This window comes from Primulina huaijiensis, chromosome 15, assembly GCF_012295235.1.
Source record: "Primulina huaijiensis isolate GDHJ02 chromosome 15, ASM1229523v2, whole genome shotgun sequence".
In the NCBI taxonomy this organism is placed as follows: domain Eukaryota; kingdom Viridiplantae; phylum Streptophyta; class Magnoliopsida; order Lamiales; family Gesneriaceae; genus Primulina; species Primulina huaijiensis.
The window spans coordinates 7,656,454-7,680,084 of NC_133320.1; the positions used below are offsets into that span (position 1 = coordinate 7,656,454).

Sequence of the window (23,631 nt, forward strand, 5' to 3'; positions counted from 1 at the left end):
GACATGTTACATGCTATTGTGATAGATTTTAAAATGGGATGACAAGATGCCTTACCATTGGTAGAATTTTCTTACAATAATAGCTTCCAAACGAGTATTGGTATGGCACCGTTTGAATCCTTATATGGGAGACGATGTAGGTCACCGTTATTCTGGGATGAAATTGGTGAAAGACAGCTGACTGGACCTGAAACGATACAGGAAATGAATGATAAAGTTCAGTTGATTCGACAGCGAATGAAAGCTGCTCAGGATCGTCAAACGATTTATGCTAACAAACGAAGATGACTTTTAGAATTCCAGGAATTTGATAAAGTGTTTTTGAAATTATCTCCCTTCTGAGGCACCATTCGATTTGGCATGCGGGGGAAATTTTCTCCTTGATATGTTGGTCCATACGAGATATTTGATCGAGTTGGGGATCTTGCTTTTCGGTTGGCATTGCCACCAGCTTTATCTGTTATTCACCATGGGTTTCATGTTTCTAAGTTGAGAAAGTATGAACCAGATCCATCACATGTGCTTCGACCTGATGAGGTTGAGCTCGATCCTTCTCTTTCCTATGTTGAGCAACCTGTTTGCATTATGGATCGGAAGGAGAAGATATTACGTAACAAATCGATTCCACTAGTTCTAGTACAATGGACACGACATGGTGTGGAAGAGTCAACGTGGGAATTAGAAAGCAATATGCAAGAATCATATCCACACCTGTTTGATTTGATTCCATCTGCTTCATTGTATACAATGTATAATGATCCATTTACTTAGTTTTGATATGTATTATAACTAGTGACGTATTATATGTTTGCCGAGGTTATATGTGTATATATGAACACTTAATATTTCGAGGACGAAATCTTTTAAGCAGGGGAGAAATGTACGGGCCTCGTATCGTCTTATCGTACATCATATTTTGATTATCGATAATTCATGAGATTGTGAGGTTATTAAGTGTATGAAGTATATAAATGACAATGAAAGGGAGAGAATATGGTGTTGATTGTATTAATAATTGATTTGTGTTTGAATAGTATGCTAAACCACAATAGAAAAGTGCTATATGTTCCTGTTTTCAGCATAATTATTTGAGTATTAGTTCAAATGAAATGAAACCAATTTCATTAAAAAAATAATACATAGTACTACAGTTTTCATGTTTGGAGTTTGTCCAAATCCATTTGGAAATATGGGCAAAATCATCCCGAAGTGTATCGTATGCATTGAAGTGTCTGCACTGAAACATTTTAGGAGAATGAGCGTAACTCTCGCGTCTGAGATCCAAATTGAGTGAGGTTGGTGTCAGATGAAAGCCAAGACAGATCTACAATTTCATGTTAACCACTTTTATTAATTCAAAACCTAGCGTTCTGGACAGAACATGGCGCGCAAGGGCGCCACTTCTTTTGCGCCCTAACGCGGCAGTATACAATCTTTTGGACAGAACCCGGCGCGCTAGGGCGCCACTTCATTTGCGCCCCAACGCCGCACGATAAAATATGTTAGGCAGAACTCGACGCGCTAGGGCCCTATTTCTTTACCGCCTCAGCGCGTATTTCCAACATATAAGGGATAAGAATGAGTTCCTCGATAACTTTCTCCTCTTTTAAACTTCGAAAGAAATTCTGGAATTCAAGTTGTACGCGTACGAATCTACCTCAAAACATTATTGAAACTCGAAACAAATTATATATTCGGAATCTTCGAGAGCGTTCTTTTGAGGTAAGTTTTGAAACGTCCACTACTTTTTATCTTCAAAATCCTACTAATTTTTTGTAAACATTATTTCGAAAATTAATAATTAAAACCACTTAACCCTTCCATAAATCAAAATATTTTAACATTTAAAAGCTCAAGTGCATAAAAATCTATAAATCGTCAATTCACAAAAAATCCTACGTCGACCTTTAACAAGATCAACTAACGTCAAAATAAAGCATAAAAATCTCTAATAAATTCATTGACAAAAATCTTTAAATCTTTTAACTAACAAGCTAATGCGGAAAATAAATGTCCATCGGGAGTGTACTGTCGGACTCGATCCACTCAAGCGTCAGAGCCCCCCTCAATATCATCATCACCTGTAACCATTCAAACCTAGTTAGTCTAATGACTCAGCATGCTCAAACCTAACATAGCAAGTACATACATATACAATCACATGCACAAAAATTACTTTTACTAAAAATAGATTTTTCCATGCAATCGTGAAACCTTCAAAATATGCAGCTTTTAAACCATGCTTAAATATGAACCTTTTCCTTTTAAAATACTCATTTTTAGGTGAAGTCTGATCTTCGAAAGTGACAGCATTCATTCAATTGATCAATCTATAAACCATAGTACTAGGCCGCCGGGTTCAACGTCCACTTTTTCGACAATCCCACCGACTATCATAAAAATAACTTCACTATTCCCGTTTTCAACGGATCCATTATCATTGAGATTCCCGCCCCCGTTTTCGACGGTTCACTCCCTTTTCATTGCAAGTTCATCATTCCCGTTTTCAACGGATCCCTTACTACTTTTTCGTCACAATCAATTCACATTTCTCAAAAACAATTTCCTTTACTTTATCATATCATAAAACATTCGTAACTTTCCATATTCTTTAAAACTTCCGAAAATGACTAATATTTTTCGTATACGTTGAGAATGCTAAAAATAGCATATACGTACAAATACGTTAAAACTTCTAAAATAGCATATATATCACACATATACTTTAAAACTTCTAAAAACAACATTTTTCATGATGTGGAATTGTTTTAGGAAGTTACAAACCGCCATCGACTTTCCTCGAACAGACCTTACACCTTTCAACGCTATACGTACCCGGACGACCTTAAACTTTGACTCAAGGAGACGACTGGATTTTAAAACTTTAAAAACACCCAAAATATCTAGTAGTTTTCTGGAAATTAGATCTTAGGACCTACATTTCAAAAACGACTCGATTCGCTTACTTGAGGAGTCGTTTACTACCGTTTTCGCGTTTTTGGTTAAACAAATGACCAAACTACCCTTCCGACTCGAACCAACCCAAGACCAGACTTTTATTAACATCCTAGGACTCAATATAAGTTTCTGGAAGTCCCCAAGCCCAAGCCAAAACCGAAACAAGGATTTAGAATTTAACCTAGGCTCACTTCGCTCCTATTTTGACACGTTCGGGCAATTTACAACCTCGAACGGACCACGGCTCGAAACGACCCCGAACCAGGCCCTAGACCCCTTTTTTAGACACTAAATAAGACCATGGTCAGGCCCTTTTGGACACAGACCAGACGATCAAAACTCCAACCTCCCCACAACAGCAGTGCGCCGAATGCTTCTTCATGTGCAGCTGAGGAACAAAGGCTTCAGCGGCTATGGCTGCCCTCGACTCAACTTTTGGATCACCCTAGACTCTCACCAGGACCCTAAGGCACGTCCCTAGCCCCTGGACCAGCCCTTAAAACAACCTCTTAGCCCTAGGAACCCCCACGTCCCAAAACAAGCCAACATGCACACCCTAAGGAATCACGGCCGCTGTGCTTCACCAGCTCGTTCCAGCCCCTTCCGAACCCCTCCTAGACCTTCTTAGGAACCTAAGCCAACCCTCCAGACCATGGCTAGGACCCCATGCAGCCCCCTTGACCGATGGAGCCCCAATCCCGAACCCTTCCCCCTCTCGGCCTCATGCGATCGTGTGCAAGGACAGCAGCCCCACGCGGCGGTTTGGCTCGTCTATTGTCCTTACAACTCTCTTCCTAATCGTCTAGACTAGCCCTTACTTACCTTGGTTTGCATCCTTCCCTCAACAATTTAATAATCATAAAAAATCTTTATGAAAATATGAGATGTGCATGTAGGAAATTGAAAACCATCACTTTAATAAATTTTTCACACACATCATCATACATGCAATAATATTGATTGAATGGTGCTTGACAAAGGTTTGAAAACATGCCTTGATCTTTTATTCTTACAACATACGAGATACGACGCGACGAGAAATGAACGGGACGCGAAATCTCCTTTCTTCCTCTGCTCTATGGTTAGGCCCTTAGAGTCCTAGTGTGTGTGCTGCTGAAAAGTGTGGGAGACGTGAGTTTCTTGGGGAGGTAGGGTGGAGTTTTATTTAATTAAACCATTAAATTGTTAATTGGGCTTAATTATTCATAATGGGCCTTAAACTTAATTAATTAACCACCAACAAACTAGGTCCATTAAGGTGTTAATTAAATACATATTTAATCCACTAAAAAGTCCCAACAATATTTAAAAATATTTGGTGTGCCACTATTTTCTAGTTTCGTAAACCTGAAACTTCTTATTTTCTAGCAAACGTTTACTACCGATTACGTTTGTCCCATACTATAAATAAATTTGCCGCTTTCCTAATTTGGACTTACTAAATTCCAAGTTCCTAAAAATAGAAACCTTATCAAAATCGTCCCCGGTTCTCTCGTCTTTTGTTGTACATCGCGTGTTCGACTGTAGAAAGTTTACATTCTTAACATTCGGTTAAATAACCATTAAATCATGTCAATATTTAAACATGCTTCTAGACCACTCTTTTAAATAAATTGCACATAAAATTTCATACATGCATGTGGTTAGTGTGTTCGGGCTAAATAGAATTTCGACATCGAAATTTGTCTAGTCTTGATTATTGAAAAGTTTAGGCTCCCTCATTCACTTCATGCTTAATCCGATTGGCTTAAATTTTGCACTCTATCACGCGTTCGTTGCGTACTCTGATATGGAATCTAAATTTCTTGATCTCACTGAAATCAAAGTTTTAACTAACTCTACATCCTCTATCAATTATAAATTCTAAACTACCTTAATTTATTTTTTTTCCTAAAGATTACTTTAATTGATTTACTTTATCTTAGGTAGTGCAAAATTCGAGATACAGAAAACTAAATTCTCCTCTCATCTTGAAGCATAATTGTACACATCATCCAAACCACGAAAACAACATTCATTTAGCATTTTAAATGGAACATGCAACTAACATTTATGTAATGTATCATAAAAGCATTTAAAAGAATTTTTTCATATAAAATAATAAGCAGTAAAACTCATATACTTGAGGCGTGACTTCTTGAGCTTCTCGGAGAGGCAGTACACAATCTTTTGGGGATCCTTGACTCTAATACCAACTGAAACGTCCACTACTTTTTATCTTCAAAATCCTACTAAATTTTTTAAAAAAAACATTATTTCAAAAATTAATAATTAAAACCACTTAACCCTTCCATAAATCAAAATACTTTAATATTTAAAATCTCAATTACATAAAAATCCTTAAATCGTCAATTAACCAAAAATACTTTATGGTTGTTCCATACGGAGCTTGTGCTCACCTCCAAGAGAGGCTATTAGTGTCTTTGTGTGTGGACAATGACAGGTACTCCAGGTTATCAGGAGACCGGAGAGGTTGCTTCTGGAGGAAGTCACATCTGAGTTGAGGTTTTGTGGTCTATCCCAGAGTATATATGTATCTATATACTGGGACATGCCCCGAAGATATGAGTCGTTGTATGTAGTTGATTTTGATTATATGTGGGCATATGTTATGATGTGATATGTGTAGACGAGACCTTATTATATACTATTTTGAGTATTATAATTATAAATGATCCATTTTGGGCTCATTGTAAAGAAAATTTTTACTCGTTTTTCAGTGTAATTAATTAAATCTAATCAGATTGCACCGTAATAATGATTAAGAGTTAAGGACCCCACAATAGAGGAGAAAAATAGAGCATGCCATCAGCTTAGTCTAGAAGTAAAATTCTCAGTGTGTGAGAACATTTTAGTGTTGTATCCTTAAGATCAGTTCTCACAAACCATCACTCACATATACAGAAAATAGAGTGTATTGAAAAGTTGAGTGAGTCTTGCACAGAGACGTTAAAATTGTGTATGTAGCCTTTAATACATAGACGTTAAACAAGTGTTGGCTGGAAGGTGTTGCCTTCAGTCTAGACTAGGAATTCAGTTAGGCAGTAGTGTACGTCCTAAGCTGAGTGGGTTTGTACAAGACACTGTATAAATCAAAGTCTTCTAGTGGATCCTACCCGAGGTAGTAGAAGGGGTGACGTAGGAGCAGTTGAAGTCTCTGAACATCTATAAACATATCTTGTGTACTTAACTGTTTAACTATTGTTTTCAAATTGATTTGATCAGTTCGAGCTTCTATCAGTTCAGTTCTCACCATAACTGAATTGATACATGCAAGAACTGATCCCCTCATTTCACTTATTCAGTTCACACAAGTTAAAAGGATTTCAAATCAATCAGCTTTCTTAACGAAAGATTATTTTGAAGTCTTCTGTTTAGTTTAAAACCAAACTCGATTTAATTAATCGGTGTTTACATTCTTAGAACACGAGTTATTAAAACTCATTGAGAATATTGTGTTTGAAGCACCTTCGCAGGTGTGAGAACCGATCAATCAATAATGATAAATATGGAGGTGTAAATAAGTTGTTGAGGTCATCTTAATTATGATGATGTATAAATTGATTTTGTTAATTAAAAAATTCATTCCACATTTTATACATAATAAAACCCATAAAAAATCATCAGATTCGGTCTTATAGAACAATTTTGTTTCAATTCCACCAATCTCATTAAAAAATATTATTTTTTATGTAAAAAATATTACTATTCACTACATGTATTGACTGGATCGACCACTTTCACGAATATAGATATGTGAGATAATAAAATGTGTGATATATTTTTACTGCACGGTTTGGAGTAAGTCGATTACAAAACTATGTATAGCAGTTCTCTTCGACAATATTTTTTGTTGCATCCTTAGGCTATTTGTTAATTAGCGATTATCGACGAAAAAGAGTGAGAATAAAGAGAATGGTGCGTAAGTGGTATAGTTTACACTTGTTAGTGATATTAAATCCTTTTTTATTTTTTGTAGCATCAACGTTAATGGGAAAAAAATGTAATTTTTAGGGGAGAAAAAGGATAATTTTGGATGTAAAATAAAATTGACTTTGGAAATTTTTTATTTAAACCTTCTAATTTTAATTTTGTTATGCAAATGAAATGATATCTTACGTAAATTATTATAACACCAACTAAAAAGTCTCTATCATTTAGAAAGTAATCTTATTTCATTTAATAAAAACTCATAAAAATATATTTTAGTAAATTTATAATTTATTCATAAGTATCATTATATAGAGTGGGTCTCATGTAAGACCGTATCACGGATCCTAATATGTGAGACGGGTCAACCCTACCAATATTCACAATAAAAAGTAATACTCTTAGCATAAAAAGTTGTACTTTTTCATGATAACTCAAATAAAGATCCGTCTTACAAAATACGACCCGTGAGACCGTCTCACACAAGTTTTTCCCAATTATATAAGTTACTTTTAAATACCCAAATATTAAATAATCACATATAAAAATAAAAAAAATTAATCGTACAAACTTCTAACTTATACACAAACACTGACAAATATATGTAGTAATGTAATAGTTAATTGTTATTTACATTTTATTTTTATGTGTAAAAGTCATTAATAATTATTATTTATATATAATTTTATGCTTAAAACTTATTAATAAAGTCGAGTACAAACGACAATAAATTGAATAAAAAGTATTTTATTATATAGATTGTTTTCATGGTATTCTTTTGATTTCTTTTACTCTTGTTAGTCTCACTGAGCTCCCCCACGGGCACGGGCAGTATCCAATGACTCTCCGACCCGTTTCCCAAGCTCGAGCTCCTAACCGATTTTCCCCATGTTGCCGCCACCCGGACGAAACCCTACCCGGGATCTGCGCTTCCTGCATCCGCGAACGCCTCTCCAGTCTCAATGCCTCAGGCTCACCGGACTTCGGGCGTTGCCGCTCGGTTTCCATTTCGCACGCTGAAGATTCCGTCGCTAGGTGCGGTGAGCCGCATCGTCGCAGGTCGTGCGATGTCGTCTCGGGTCGGGGATCGCTTTCTCGGCTCTTCATTGCCGATGATGTGAAAAGCAGTGGATCTACGTGTGAGGCTAGAGTCGAATCAAGTAATTTAGGGCTTTCTTCGAGTGTCACTTACACTGTGATAGGGAACAGAAATGAGGATGAGATTAGGGTTTCTGGTGACGCATTGGTCAAACAAAATTTTAACGTGGATGGAGAATTTGATGAAGGAGAATTCAAGACTATGAAGGAATACATAGATCTCGAATTTGGAAACAAGAGTAAAAAATCTAAAGATTTGAGAGAGATTTCTGGGAATCTTTTGGGGGCAGCTTCTGTTTTTCGTAAGAAACTACGAAACTGGAGGCAAAATAATAAGATGAAGAAGCTCAAAAGTATAATCAATGAAAATGTTAATGGCAAGATGATTGTCGGTGAGGGTGATTCTAATTTGTGTGATGACAGGCGAAAATCTGTAGATCATCATTTGGATCTTCTGGGCAGAAAATCTTGTGATACAGAGCCAAGATTTTCCATGGATGCCGGTCAGATTCCTTTGTACGAGACAAGGGCTTCATGGGATGGCTACATGATCGCGAGGAGCATCCCAGGACTTGCTCCAATGTTTTCTGTTGTCGAGAATGGTATTTTGGGTAATATGAATAATAGGTTTGAGAATCATAGGTTGTCTGTTGATGGGCCAATGCATTCTATCATTAAGGATGAGAGTAGCTCTGGGGTTTCGGGCTTGGGTTCGGGACATTCTAATTCGGATTCTTCTTCTTCTATGAGGCGAAGTAGCTTTGATCGGTCCAGTTCAGTGAGGAGTGTTGGAAAGAAATTTGTCAATGCAGACAATCAAGGACCTGCAAATGTTGAGTTGGTGATTACAGGGAGGGAATTGAATGATTGTCATTTAGATTCTAATAGAGATGGTGGCTTGGAGAAATTTGGTTCACTTTCAAGAAACGGGAAGCCCAAGATGTCTGCTGGATGGCACAAAGTCTTCAACGTGCTCGGTTTCAAGCACAGCGGTAGTCAGGACAAGCTCGAAACCTTTGCTCAAAATTGTACTAACTCACCAACTGTTGACACCCTTGACAAGCAAGGGAAGGAGGCTGGCCGAGATCTTGGCAGAGTAGTAGATTGGAACCTCCCCCGTAGTCGAAGTGTTGTTGGTTCAAGAAATTCATGTGAGGTGATGGGATCAAATTATGGCAGGAGAAGTGTTGATAGTGCAGATAAATGTGGCTTAAGCGGAAGGGAAAAGTATATGCTGGAGGGAACTATCAGTCCTAAACACACCTTGAATGATCTTGACAGTGGGGTTGTCCCATTCTACATGGCACCATTGAGGAGCGTGAGAAGTAATAAGCTTGGAAAATTCAAACTGCAGAACTCCCATTATGATGCCGGGAATGTTTTCCATTTAAACTAACGGAGATTACACCCTGTTCTCTGTACGATTTTCAATTTGTGAACTATGATAACCATGTAACTGTTTTTTGTAATGTGTTTCTATATATGATAGTTTAAGTTTCTATGAATCTGTCTTTTTTTTTTTACGAAATTTTTTCTTGCTTGGAATCTTTTCCCGGATGGGTAAGATGTCCAGGGTCTGAGTGGTATTAGAATGTTAAATCACCAAAAGATGTAAAAGCAGTTACTTGCAGTTCCAACAGAAAGTATGTACATGGTAAGTTTGCGGTACAGTTTTTTTAAGGTAATCAGCGGAGAGTTCCCACCGGCTTCTTATATGTATATCTTTTTGCTACGACAATGAACACTCCCAAGTTCAGCAGGCTCAGCAGCACCAGTATCCCGAAGAAGTAATGAAGATGGCCATAATTCAGGTTCTTTGCTATCCATCCAGGCTTCGCATTTCTTGTAGTAATATCCATGACAATTGTCACCAGTAAAGAGCTTACGTAGTTACCCAGAGCAGTTGTGGTTAGTGACAGAGCCGCACATAAACTTCTCATTGAATCAGGGGCTTGCTCGTAGAAAAATTCCAGCTGACCGATGTATGTGAACACTTCAGCACAGCCTATGATGAAGTACTGAGGCACCTGCCAGAATACTGATATTGGTGCTTCTTTCACGCCATAGCTGTTATGTCTTTTCACAATACCAAGCCTCACGTACTCTAAAATTGCGGCTGAAACCATGGAAAAGATTGATATGAAGAGTCCAATTCCAATGCGCTGCAACTGCGTAAGGCCATTTTTGTGACCAGTGAATCTTCTTGTTATTTTAATGATATATCTGTCGTATACTGGCACCCAGAATATGACACTCAGAGTGTCGAATATGGAGAGTGATGCTTCTGGGATTTTGAAGTTCGATGGGCCTACTCGAGTATCCATGTACCCGCCTTGTAACACGAATAAGTTGCTCATTTGTCCATACACTGTGCTGAAGATAATACCGGTTGCCCATATGGGGAGCAATCGTACAATACCTTTGAGTTCCTCAACTTGTGTTACAGTGCAAAGTCTCCATGGATTTATTGTCCCCTTGTTTTGTTCTGTTTGTGTCTCCACTGCTGCCTTGTCAAAAAAACTGTGAATTCCGATTTTATGTTAGTGAAATTTAATTAGTCTAGGTTCTTTTTTCATTCGAGCATTTTCTTTGGGGCCATTTTCAATTTGTACCCTTTGTAACGGGGCTCACTTTAGCCTAACAGTCCCAGTTTAAGAAACTAGTCTGTTTGGTGAAGCACGTTTCAAGTATTGACAATTTCATTTTGACATATTATATTCCAAAACATTGTGCTTAAGTTGATAGGCTAATAGAACAAGATTTGTCTCAGAAACATACCTCAATTCATTTGTGTGGTCAAGCTTCCGACTGCCTACAATAGCAGACTCAGCATCAGTAGTCTCATATAAAAGAGCCTGGTCAAGTGGTACCTGGACCCGGTATTTTCTCAACGAAGCCACGACTACCTGGCAGAGCCGTGTCAGAGGGCTGCCACCAGGTTTCTGATACCGATACAATCGAGTTCCCAAGAAGAAAAATGACACGGCTATTGCCATTGCGACGGCAGGAATCCCGAACCCCCAACCCCAGCCGATGGTCACTTGTACCCAGACCACCACAGACGAGGCAATTAGTGCGCCGATATTGATTGAAAAATAGAACCAGTTGAAGAAAGAACCCTTGTGTACTTTCTCAAATTCATCAGCATCATCAAATTGATCTGCTCCATAGGAGGAGACACAAGGCTTGATGCCACCAGTTCCTAATGCCACCAAGTACAGTGCAACAAAACAAGCAGCGGTTTGAGAACCTGTAGCACTGCAAACGTCTTTTTCGTAGCACGTTGGCCTCAGGCCAGGCACCGATGCTGATATAGTCAACAATGTCATCCCCTACATCACCAAAACACCTTTAATTTCATTTTAAATATATATTCAACAATGTCTATGGTGACCCACTCTTTCCAGCTTACGCCGACCAAATAATAGCGTTCGGTTCATACATCTTGATCCAACACTAATGTAAGAACACGAATAAACTTATCAATATTGGGTATGTGAGTGATAGTCATTGACCATGCATACTGTTGCCTTGATGTTGAACAATAAGCTAAGAGGCAAGCCTAAACTTGAAAGTATAGCCTATTAGGTTTGGAAAGTCTCTTAACCTTGCAAGCCTATCAACAATTTTCTGGTAGAGTTTTGGCAGAAGCGCAACACAAAATCTGAGGGGGAAAAACTTACAATGACATAGATGATGGAGAAGCTGGCAATAGTCCAGTATCGTCCGAGATATGCGTCAGCAAGAAATGCACCGATCAGCGGTGTGATGTAGCAAGTTCCGGACCAATTCGACAGATTTTTGGAAGCTGTAGCACTTGGTTGATCCAGTTGATTTGTGAAGTAATCAATGAGGTTAGTACTCATTCCATAGTATGCTAGTCTTTCACAGCATTCGTTTCCTGTGAAACATATAGAATTGAATCATGTGCTTTCCTCATTTTTATTTAACAGTTGCTCGATATAATAATCTAAACGTTGATACAATGTTCATATGTACCAAGAATAAAGGGGCAGGCCCTCCAAGTTCCTGTTTTCTTCTTGTTTGCAGGATTATTGCGGTAGTCTAACGTCCCATCTTTCGTGTAGTTTTCTTCCTCGGCCATGGATCTTACAGTCAAGCCTGGAAATATGAAGATTATGTGAGCTTATTTAAAGAAACATCAGAGTGGTGTTGGCTTTTTCTAATCACATTTTGTTTAGTTTTTTGCATGAATATCACATATATAAATGGAGTATGGATGTAGAGACGGAATGAATATATAATATGATATATAATCATTAAAAAAATTAGGTATTAAAATAAAATATTCTAAGCATCAAATAAAATCTCAAGTGATCAAATCAAATATTCTAGCCATTAAAGAAATTATTACCCACATTACAAAATATTATTCAATGAATAAGATGTTTTGTTTACTACTAAAATGCATCAAAGTTCATTAATTTCTGACATTTCCCAATTTTATTTTCTTGGAAAAAAATTCAAAAGAGCTATTTCCTAGATTGTTTCTGTTCTTTTGACGTATCCAAAGTTCTTTAAAAAATAATGTAATAATAATACATGAGGGAATAGAGTAATTACTTTATAAGATTACAAAAATATTTTGCTTTTGTTTAATTAAAAAATATCAAAAAATATATTTATTAACTTCAAAATATATCTATAACTAACATATCCCAATAAAATTTTTATTTATTTTTATTCATTTTTTTGAATCTTTAAATTAAATGATCGTACTATAAAAAATAAAGCAAATTTAATTCATATGTTAAAAAAACCTTGAACACATTTACATCATTTTTTTATGACAATAGAACCGAACCCGTTATCCTTCAATGTACACTGAGTAAATCTTTGAAATCTATTTTTCTGATGAAACATATACATATATAAGAACATATAAAATTTAGTAATAATCGTCAATTTGATGTTATTATCACTATCTGCCATGTCGATTGCTTCAAATCACATTTCACAAAAATTACAGACTATATTTCTCAAATAAAAATTAATTTTAAGACATTCGGCCGTCCATTAATAATGCCAACAACATGCGAGAAAGCTGGCCAAGGGAATTACACCAAACTACGATGTTTGACAATAATAATCATACAATTTTATAATAAATTAAGGGCCCATTTTTTAAACTATTTGGGATTATAATTTGTCTTAAATTTTATTATATTAATTTTAAAATAATTTTTTTAGATAAAAAAATATAAGATTTTAATTCTATAATGCTAACCTTGAAACCTCGTGTGTAGGAGGAGGCGAAGCGTACACTCTAACCGAGCAAATTGTGAGAGCCTTTGAATGGAGGATCGTATCACTAAAACCTTTATATTTATATTACATTTATTTCCTCGATCGAAATATTTAAAACAAATGTTATTTTAGGAAAATAAAATCAATAAAATGATATTCCATAATATATACACAAAATTAGTCAATTACAAAGAAGAGAAACGTAATCTACAAGTCAAAATTACAACAATCCCTTTTAATTATTTATTACCAGTAGATTTCAAAATATTTCAACTTCCACGGCAAAGTGAAGAAAAAAGAAATCATTAAAAGATGGAAGACCATTTTATCTAAAAATATCATGATTTTATTATATTTTTTTGTAGCAGATTGGTTCATATTTAATTGATTTAATTAATGAAAACATATATGAGTTGTACTTGATTAAATATACTTAAAAATAATTGATCCATTGTCATTTTCGGGCAAATTTTTATTTTTTATTTTTTCTGTTTTCGATTTTATAAATATTATTGGAAGTGCTTATATGTTTAAAATTATTTTTTAAAAATTTACAGAGTTGGCAACCCTCCAAAGGATATACATAGATTTGATTTGAGATTAATACCGGATATGAAATAATTAATGGAAAATCAAATTTAATTACACTTACCAAATCTTTAATTATAGTAAATTGAGAAAATTAGGCCACTGGTTCTTCTGATTGAATTCAAATCTTGAAAAAATGCATGATTTATTGTAGAGTGGGAAAAACAAATGTTTATGAATATGATGTCCCTAAAATTGCCACATCTGGACTCATTCAAGATCGTCTTAGCCCTAGTCCTAGCCCTATAAGTGTAACGTCACGGAAAATTTGAAGGTATACGTGAACCACATGCATACAATTTATTAAATTTCTCTGGTATTTTATTAAATTGTTTTAAAACATTAAATGCATGTTTATTTCATTAATTTATTTTTAATTATTTTTATACATTTTATGCATAATTCATGCATGATAGAATTTATTCCATAAATTTTATAAATTCACGCATTAGGGTTTCTAGGTGCATTTCACGCTCGAACGAGGAACGGAGACTGGAGAATTTTCAGGAAAATTATTTTTATTACACGATTTATTTTATAAATTAAGTTAAAGAGTTTTTAAGTGTATTTTTCAAAAATGGGAATTTTTGAGTATTTTTACCCGCATGATTCTAATTTGTAACGGTACGCAAATTTTATCAAATCGGGGGACTTTTTAAGGGTTCGGCTAATATTTTCAAAATCTTTTCAACACGAAATATTTTTCGGGAGTGCGTTGGATTTAACGGACCTACTTTTAAGATTGTTGGGCTTAAAATATCTTTTAACTTTTAAATATCAAAATTAGGCCCTTAAGCTACCGCCAGCTTCTGCAGCTCAGTCTTCAAGCCTCAAGTCTGTAAGCTTATATGTTTTAATTGTTTTGAAAGTTTTAATGTTATCATCTGCATGTTTACATGATATATGTTTTACAGTACATGTTAAGCTGTTTATATGTTTTGAAGATTAAATGTTTTAAAAACTAGATTAAATTGCATGTTGGTTACGTTTGGAATTGGACATGTCTAAGAATTCGAATATTGGGCATTAAGAGAGGTTGATAATCATTTGACTATATTCATTTTTAGGTTAGTAGTACTGATGTTCTACTTTTTGGGGTAATAAGTTATTCTTGAAAATTATGAATGCTTTTGGGATATTTAGATTTTTTAAGAAATTATTGATGGTTCGTGGTTACTAGTTGAGTTAATTTTTGAGGATTTCATATAAAGAATAATTATTCGGAAACTAAGACGATCTTTGGAAGTATAAAAACTTAGAATTTATTTAAAATGCATGCTCTACCTAATGGGACCTAAGGATTGAATTGCATTGATTGAGAATCTTAAGGACCTAACTGTATTAACCAATAATTTGAGTACCTAAGTGCAACAATAAAATTCTAAGGGACTATTTCGAATTTACCAAACTTTGGGATTAAATTTTTAGTTTCGAGAATTTTAAGATTTAATAAGGCCAATTCGAAAATTTTATGGGGACAAAAATGCAAATTTCGAAGAGTTATAGGGACAAAATTGTAATTTTTGATAACTTTAAGGGCCAAATTGCAAATTCCGAAAATGTTGAGGATTTAATTCGAACTTTGATGAACACTTGGGTTAAATCAATAATTTTTTGAGGTTATGGGAATTGATTTTGGGTTTAATAAACTTAAAATTTCTGAGATTTATGTACGAGAAACCTATAAAGTGGGATTAGGAACGCCAAGAACTTATGGGTAATTGTTGGATTCTTGAGATTAAGGACAAATCGGATAATATTCGAGGAAAGTAAGAACTAATTTTGCAATTTTTAAGAAATTTGGGAGATTTGTTTAGCAGTAAGTGAGAAGTGAATGGTTTAAATGACCGGAATTTTTGATGATTTAGATTTGAGGGATATTTGGAACCTTGAGATATCTGGGTTATAATGTTATAAGAAATGGTAATAAAGGACATTGTAGGATGAATCAATTTTGGGTTTGAAAATTTAAGTGTTAGTGAAATAATGTTGTGACAAATTAAGAATTTAAAGTGATGACAATTTAAGGTGAAGTTGATCAGTTAGTTAAGTTATAAGAGTAGACATGGAGCTAACAAAATGTTGGGAACCTAAGTTTGATGTATTATAATTTTTAATCATGATCTTAAAAGTTAAAGTTATACCTTTGTTGGAATTTAATTTTTCTAGAAAGTTGGGTGTGATTAATATTTGATAGACGCATGTAAGAGGTGAGGTAGACACCTTGTTTTGAGAAATTTTTAGAAATCATTAAGAAACTTGGAACTAAGCGGATATGTGTGTGAGTTATATTATATTATATATTACTATTTGGGTGGAGTAAGCTTGAATTTCAGGTTTATGAGATAAGTGTTTATTCAAAGGAAATTTGGGGTGAAATAAACAAAAAGAGAATTTGCGGTGTTCAGCATAGGTTACCAAGGAAAGAATATTAAGATTCTTATCGAGTAAGAAATATAAAATCTTGATGTGGAAATTCTAGAACTCTATGAGTTATAAGCGTAGTTGATTTATTAGAGTTAGTCTAAGACTACCGTGGGCTAACTTATTAAGTTTATATGGTAGAATTAATTAAGCATTAAGGATACATAAGAATGCGAAATTTGTTTCAATGAAGAAAGTCCAGAGTCTTAGGCCTCAACTATATTGTAATTGGAAATGAAACAGTTTAAGCATGTAATTGGGACTTGAAGGGCTTTAAAATATAGGTAGAAGATCGATATTGTATATTTGGGTTTTATGGTTAACATTACTCGAGGATTAAGATTTGCAACAAATTTATATTGGGGATGTACTTGTAAATAGTTAAGTTACGAAAGTTTGGTGCCGTAAGATAAAGATTCGATTCAAGGATCTTAGGCTAATATTATTATGGGGTTGAGATAAAGTTTAAATTTCGAGTGTATTATCGAGGATAGGATCAATCAGTAAATTTTGGTGCTAAGGTTTCTTAGGGTGAACAGCGTAAATACAAGTGTAATAGATCAATGAACATTACAGGTATAGTATAAGAAAGTAAGACGCAATAAAATTCGAACTGCCATTTCAAATATTGGGAAGTTTAAGAAAAAGTTGAAATTTGAGGTTATAGAAAAATGAAACTAGGTCACCATGGGTCGTTATAAGTTGAGTTTCACAAAAGAGGATTTAGAAGGTAGAGTTTTATCGGGATACTAGAACTAAATCTAAAATTTTTTATTATCAAGGATAAGCGAATTTCGAGGACGGAATTCAATTTAAGAGGGAAAGATTGTAACGTCCCGAAAAATTTGAAGGTATACATGAACCACATGCATACAATTTATTAAATTTCTCTGGTATTTTATTAAATTGTTTTAAAACATTAAATGCATGTTTATTTCATTAATTTGTGTTTAATTATTTTTATGCATAATTCATGCATGGTAGAATTTATTCCATAAATTTTATAAGTTCACGCATTAGGGTTTCTAGGTGCACTTCACGCTCGAACGAGGAACAGAGACCGGAGAATTTTCAGGAAAATTATTTTTATTACACGATTTATTTTATAAATTAAGTTAAAGCGTTTTTAAGTGTATTTTTCAAAAATGTAAATTTTTGAGTATTTTTACCCTCATGATTCTAATTTGTAACGGTACGCAAATTTTATTAAATCAGGGGACTTTTTAAGGGTTCGACGAATATTTTCAAAATCTTTTCAACACGAAATATTTTTCGGGAGTGCGTTGGTATTTAACGGACCTACTTTTAAGATTGTTGGGCTTAAAATTTCTTTTAACTTTTAAATATCAAAATAAGGCTCATTAGTTGATTGTTAGATATTTAAATATTACATAATTATCTATTAAACCTAACCCTAGTCATTAGCACCCCACTAAACCTAATATACTCCATCCAGCCGCCCACCTTCATCCAATCAGTCTCCTCCTCCGTGAATTTCAGCAGCAAGAATCAATTCGGTGCTTCCTTTTTCCTTCAAGCTCGAGTGTTTCCTCTTCGCCTCGTGTCCCTTCGAACATTTGCACACCAATTATCTTATCAGGCGCGCATGTATTCTCTTTTATGTATCATTCACGCCATGTTTATGTTAAATGTGTGTTAAACCATGCAAGGTATCTCGATCTAGCCTTACATGTGATTACTTATCGGTTTTGTTATCGTTTCTTGCTTTTCCATGGTCAACTCTCACGTTTTCTTCGATCTGTGCAAGGACTGTTGTTTTCTTGTTGGTTTAGGGACTGATCAAGAGGATAATAGGCAGCTTTAAGGTGTAGGGTCATGGCAGGGGCTGCTGGTTGAAGGGCCGAGTGAAGGAGGGTGGTCACGTTTGTGCTTGGGGAAGGGGATCGATCGTGTCTCGTGGTTCTTGCTGCTCGAGGGCCTTCTCCAGCCCTGGACCAGACCCTGATGGGTCTGAGTTGGGATCTGGAATGGCTCGAACCAAGCTGGAGTTGGCGGAACGATAGATCTAGCCGAGATGAGATGGGTTGGGCGAGGTAGGAGTTTTTGAGGATTATCAGTTCTTAGCAGTTATCAGCGTGCATGAGGCTCGTTGTGTGGGTCATGTAGGTCCATTAGGGTCTGGTCTTGGTCCCTAGTAGGTTGGTTCGGGGCTGGTGTGGGCTGGTGCGAGCCGAGGAGCGCTAGGATGCGATGGGGTGCCTTGCGGGTTGGAGAAGGGAGATAGCAGATTTTCCAGCAGCCATTCAGGGGTCTGACTGATAGCTTAAGGGCCAAATTTTGAGATCTTTTAGGACCCTTTGGATGTTCATTAAGTGTGGTAAAAAGTTGGGAAAGTTTTGGTTAAGTTTCGGTTCGATTCGGGTTAAAACCGGGACCCCGATCCAAGTTTTAAAACAATACGGTTAAGTTATGAAATGGGCTTGAGTTTACATCTAGGGATACTTTTAAATATGTTTTGGGACATTTTTAGGAGTTTGGTGAGCTTCAGATCAAATAATGAGTTTTGGATTTATCCGGGATTTAATCGACGCACGAAACATTAATTAAAGAATTAATTGAAACGCCTAAATTTATGCTTATTAAAATTATGGAAAAATTATATTTAAGATCAAATAATTATTAGAAGTCTAAGTTTTTAATTTGGAAATTTTATGCTAAGGTTTGGTTTAATTCGGGATTAAAACGCATTAACATGTTATATATAAAGGTTAATTTGAAATTCATCGATTTAAGCCAAATAAAAATATGAGAAAATTCTTGTAGGCTTAAATAATTATTTGGGACATGTTAGAGTCAATAGAATTAAGAAAATGTCAAAAACTTGGAATTTTACGTCTAGGGGAAGAATGATAATTTTGGGTTTCCATGGGCAAAATGATAATTTTGCACCTGGGGTGAGATTTTGGTCCTGGCAGCGCCCTGAGCACATTTTATCATGTTTTAAATGTCTATGCATCATGTTTACGATTTTTACACTATTACGATAATTATGATGCATGCTTGGTTTAAAGGAAAAATTACGTATATGCATGCTTTTATTAAGTGATAAATATGATGACAAGTTTTGAATGAAGTGATTTAGTTATGACTAACACGATAATATGATTGGAGATATCGTAAGGGAAAAGGTCTCAGAGGAAGCCCGTTTACGGGAGAAGGCCCCAGAGGGAGCCCGACGATCGTATTTCCATTGACATGATATGATAGGCCCGAGCTCAGTTGACGGGTGAGAGTGTCGCTGATATCCCCCGCCGCCCGGTACCGTGGTTACACGTAGATGGATCCATCGACTGACATGATGACATGATGATACGAAAGTCACAGCTAATGAACGGAATTCAAATTAAGATTTTGACACATATATGCTGATACGATGATACATGCTATGATTATTATCATGTTTTGACAGGTCACGGTTACGCATACGATATGATATCATGATGAGACATGTTTTGACACGTTACGATATTACATGACACGCTTATGTTCATGTTTTTTTAGCTCATGCAATGTATGTTGATTATGCTATTTTTCACTGTTATGTGCTACGTATATGTACTTATTATTACTGGTACAGATGTGTTGAGTCTTTAGAATCACTAGGCGTGTGTGATGCAGGTGAGCATTTTGATCAGGGGACCGGAGGTGCCGAAGACTGAGTAGGCAGGCGGAATGTGCGGTGACACGACCCGAGGACCATTATTTTTCTGCATATTGATTCATGTGTTTTGAGAGGAGTTACGCATTTTTATATGTTGATGATTTTACGATTTTTACACGTTTACGTTTACGTTGATTTTGGACGACGTTAGTTATTTTTAAACTGCGCTACTTTTATTGGCAAATAAATATGATTATTTTAAATGTTATTTTGTAATTGCGAGCTTTAAAAAAAAATATTTCTACACTTTTAAAATGGTAGACGTTTCAATAAGAGTCAGACCTCATTATTGGGCAAGGGTCCGGCTACCGAGCCTAAGTATATAGAAAGGTATCCCAGCCCAATAGTCCGAACTCGAGGTTTCCAAGCCCAAGAGTCCGAGAAGCCCGGGCCCTAATGCAACTAGGGAATGGGGAGACATTCTCGTCGATAAATAAGAGCTCTCGATAAATACAAGATTCGATCAATCTCATCAAGATAAGACAAGAGTCATAACATCCATGGTTAAGGAGTCATGTCAGCTGAGGTTTCCTATCTCCGGTAGAGTTTCTATCTCAACAAGGACTCTACTCCTATCAGGTAACTAGCTCATCTTGTCTCTATAAATACTATGTATTTTTTACGATTTCAGACACATTCTCTTGTTCACTTAATGTTGTTATGTCTCTTTTAAGTTATGCTCCCCAGATTGACTTAAGCATCGGAGGGGTCATGCCGAGAAACTTTCCGACGCCCCCTCACCACCTTTTTTTTTGCCTGTGTAGAACTCAGAGCCCCTATCCGACCCACTCAGCTGTGAAGATTTGAAGACTCGTTCTTCAGATCGAACCCGAGGTAAAATTTTAGTATCATCACTTGGAGCCGTCTGTGGGAATTTGTAGAAAAAGAGATAATATGGTGAATACTAAGGATATTACCAATGAGAGCAAAGGAAATCAAAGCAATAATGGCAATCAGAGCCTCACTCTGGCCGAGCTGAAACGATTGATTATTGCCACAGTAGAGCAAGTGTTGGCTAGGTAGGCCCTAATGCAGCTAAGGAATGAGGAGACATTTTCGTTGATAAATAAGAGCTCCTGATAAATACAGGATTCTATCAAATCTCATCAAGATAAGACAAAAGTCATAGCCGCCATCAAGAGTCCTAGCCTCTATGGTTAAGGAGTAATGTCAGCCGAGGTTTCCTATCTCCGGGGAAGTTCTATCTCAACGAGGAATCTACTCCTATCAAGTAACTAGCTCATCTTGCCTTTATAAATACTAGGTATTTGTTATGATTTCGAACACATTCTCTTGCTCACTTAGCGTTGTTATGTCTCTCTTTAGTTATGCTCCCAGACAGACTTAAGCATCGGAGAGGTCATGCCGGGGGGTCATGTCGGGAAACTCTCCAACGTCCCTTCACCCTCTTTCTGCCTGTGCAGAACTCAAAGCCCCGATCCAACCCACTCAGCTGTGAAGATTTGAATACCCATTCTTCAGATCGAATTCGAGGTAAAATTTTGGTATCTTCAATTGGAGCTGTATGTGGGAATTTGAAGAAAAAGAAATAAGATGGTGAATACTGAAGACATTGCCAATGGGAACGAAGGAAATCGAAGAAATAATGGCAACCACAGCCTCACTCTGGCTGAGCTGACACAATTGATTACTGCCATAGTGGAGCAGGTGTTGGTCAGGTGGGAAGGAATGGATCCCCCCACCCTCCGACTAGGAGGCACAGCTAGCCGAGAAGAAGAAGATGAGAGAGAAGATCGAACAGTTGAGGGAAAGTTGATGGGGGTCTCCCGCCAACAATCTGGGTCATACTGTAAGGTCTAGAAATTCAAACGACGTAACCTGACTGCATGCGAATCTAGGGTTTTATTAAAATGCTTATTTAATGATTTTTAAATGCATGTTTATGACATGAATATGTGTTTTTATTTCACAGTTCATTACAATTGCATGTTATAGGATTTTTAGCAGTATTTCACGCTCGAACGAGGAACAGAGACCGATGACAGTTAAGGAAAAATATTTTCTTAAAAGAGTATTTTAATCATTTAATATATGATATAAATATGTGAGATTTTCGAAAATGGGCTTTTTAAGATATTTTTACTCATCGAGTCATATTTTGAACCGGTATGGAATTTTTAGTAAAACGAAGGACTTTTTGAGGGTTCGGGTAATATTTTTAAAAACGTACCTAAACAAAATATTTTACGAGTGTGTTATTGGGCTTAATGGGCCTATTTTAATATATGTTAGGCTTAAACTCCTACTTATCCACAATAATTTTAATTATGGCTCATTATTCACTCGTTTTATATCAAACCCTACCCTCCCAAAACCCTAATCCCCTCACTCTCATTTTCGGCCGCCCCACCATCTCACGTCCAGCAGCTCTCGAAAATTCCAGCAGCCACCTTGCTAGGTTTCCTCAAGAAAATTTCATAGGAACTCTTCCCCGTCCCTCCAGTGCCTGTTCTACATGATTGTGTCAAGGTTCTCGCGCGTAAATATGTAAAGGCATACCTGATTCTCTTCTTTTCGCATTGATCACATCATAATATGTGTTTGAAATGCATTTGAATGATATATTGTGGCTAGAGTGTTACGCATCGGGTTTACTTTAATTCTACACGAAAATCATGCTTCTCACGTTTCTTGACTTATGTTGTAGAACCCAAAATCAGTACACGTAAAACCCATGTATTTATTAAATTGCTAAATTATTTATTTAATTTTTAAAATGATTTTAACGATGCATGATTTATGATTTGCATTATTTTAAATTATTACATGTTTATTTGATGCACGTTAAAATGTTTTCTTGAACTTTATATTTCAGGAGAATATTCGATAAAGGATCGGAAAAAGAGACCACTGACGATTTAGGAGATTTACGATTAATATGGTATTTTATTTCAGTCAAGAAATTGATATTTTAAGTGATTTATGAAATTTTTAGCATTTTAAAATCCTAATTTAATTTATTAGGTGATTTTAAGATTTCAAGCTTTTCAAATACTATTTTGTATAATTGGAGATTTTAATCTTGAAAATTTGGTACTCAATTATTTTTATTAAATCTTTGAGTGGGGTTAAATAATTAGATTAGTAATATTTTATTATTAATTATTTAACTAATGTTGTGAAAAAGTAAAAATTTACGGTAAAAAGTAAAAATCTCAAACTTTCAAAATTATCACACTACACACTTTATAATATTTTTCTCTCAACTCAATTGTAATTTTCTTCACAAATGAGAGATCTATTTATAGAAAATCTTTACAAATAATCCAAAAATAAGATCATCATTACCTACATCATCACACACTAATTTTCAATATTTACAACTCTTATTTTCAACATTCAAATATTCAACATACACATTTTAAATATTAATTTTCAACAATCTCCCTTGTGATGATGATCATGATACGATGATGTCTTCATTATGTGTTTTTGTACTGCCTCATTAAAAACCTTACTAGGAAAAACCCATTGGGATAAAAACCATAGTAAGGGAAAAAGAGTGCAATCACGTAAACTCCCCCTCATGTTGATACGAACAATTCTTCACAAATTTCGTAGATTGCGCATCCCAATATTATATATGTGCTTTCTGAATATTGTCGTAGGAAGTGCCTTTGTGAAGAGATCTGATGAGTTTTCACTTGATTGAATGTGACGAA

At 35.6% G+C, this 23,631-nt stretch overlaps 2 protein-coding genes across 2 annotated transcripts; one reads left to right on the forward strand and one right to left on the reverse strand.

Moving 5' to 3' along the window:
- The first annotated feature begins 7,672 nt into the window (after positions 1 to 7,672).
- LOC140959733 (protein OCTOPUS-like) lies at positions 7,673 to 9,505 on the forward strand. The gene has a single exon (XM_073417730.1). The coding sequence runs from the start codon at positions 7,727 to 7,729 to the stop codon at positions 9,380 to 9,382; it is 1,656 nt and encodes a 551-aa protein (XP_073273831.1). The 5' UTR covers positions 7,673 to 7,726; the 3' UTR covers positions 9,383 to 9,505.
- Positions 9,506 to 9,638: 133 nt separating this feature from the next.
- Positions 9,639 to 13,348, reverse strand: LOC140959732 (protein NRT1/ PTR FAMILY 8.1-like). The gene is made up of 5 exons (XM_073417728.1): positions 13,235 to 13,348; positions 11,986 to 12,108; positions 11,670 to 11,887; positions 10,765 to 11,318; positions 9,639 to 10,506 (listed from the first exon to the last, which is right to left on the reverse strand). Exons 2-5 carry the CDS (start codon positions 12,089 to 12,091, stop codon positions 9,672 to 9,674), a joined length of 1,713 nt encoding a protein of 570 aa, XP_073273829.1. The 5' UTR covers positions 12,092 to 12,108; positions 13,235 to 13,348; the 3' UTR covers positions 9,639 to 9,671.
- Positions 13,349 to 23,631: the final 10,283 nt, after the last annotated feature.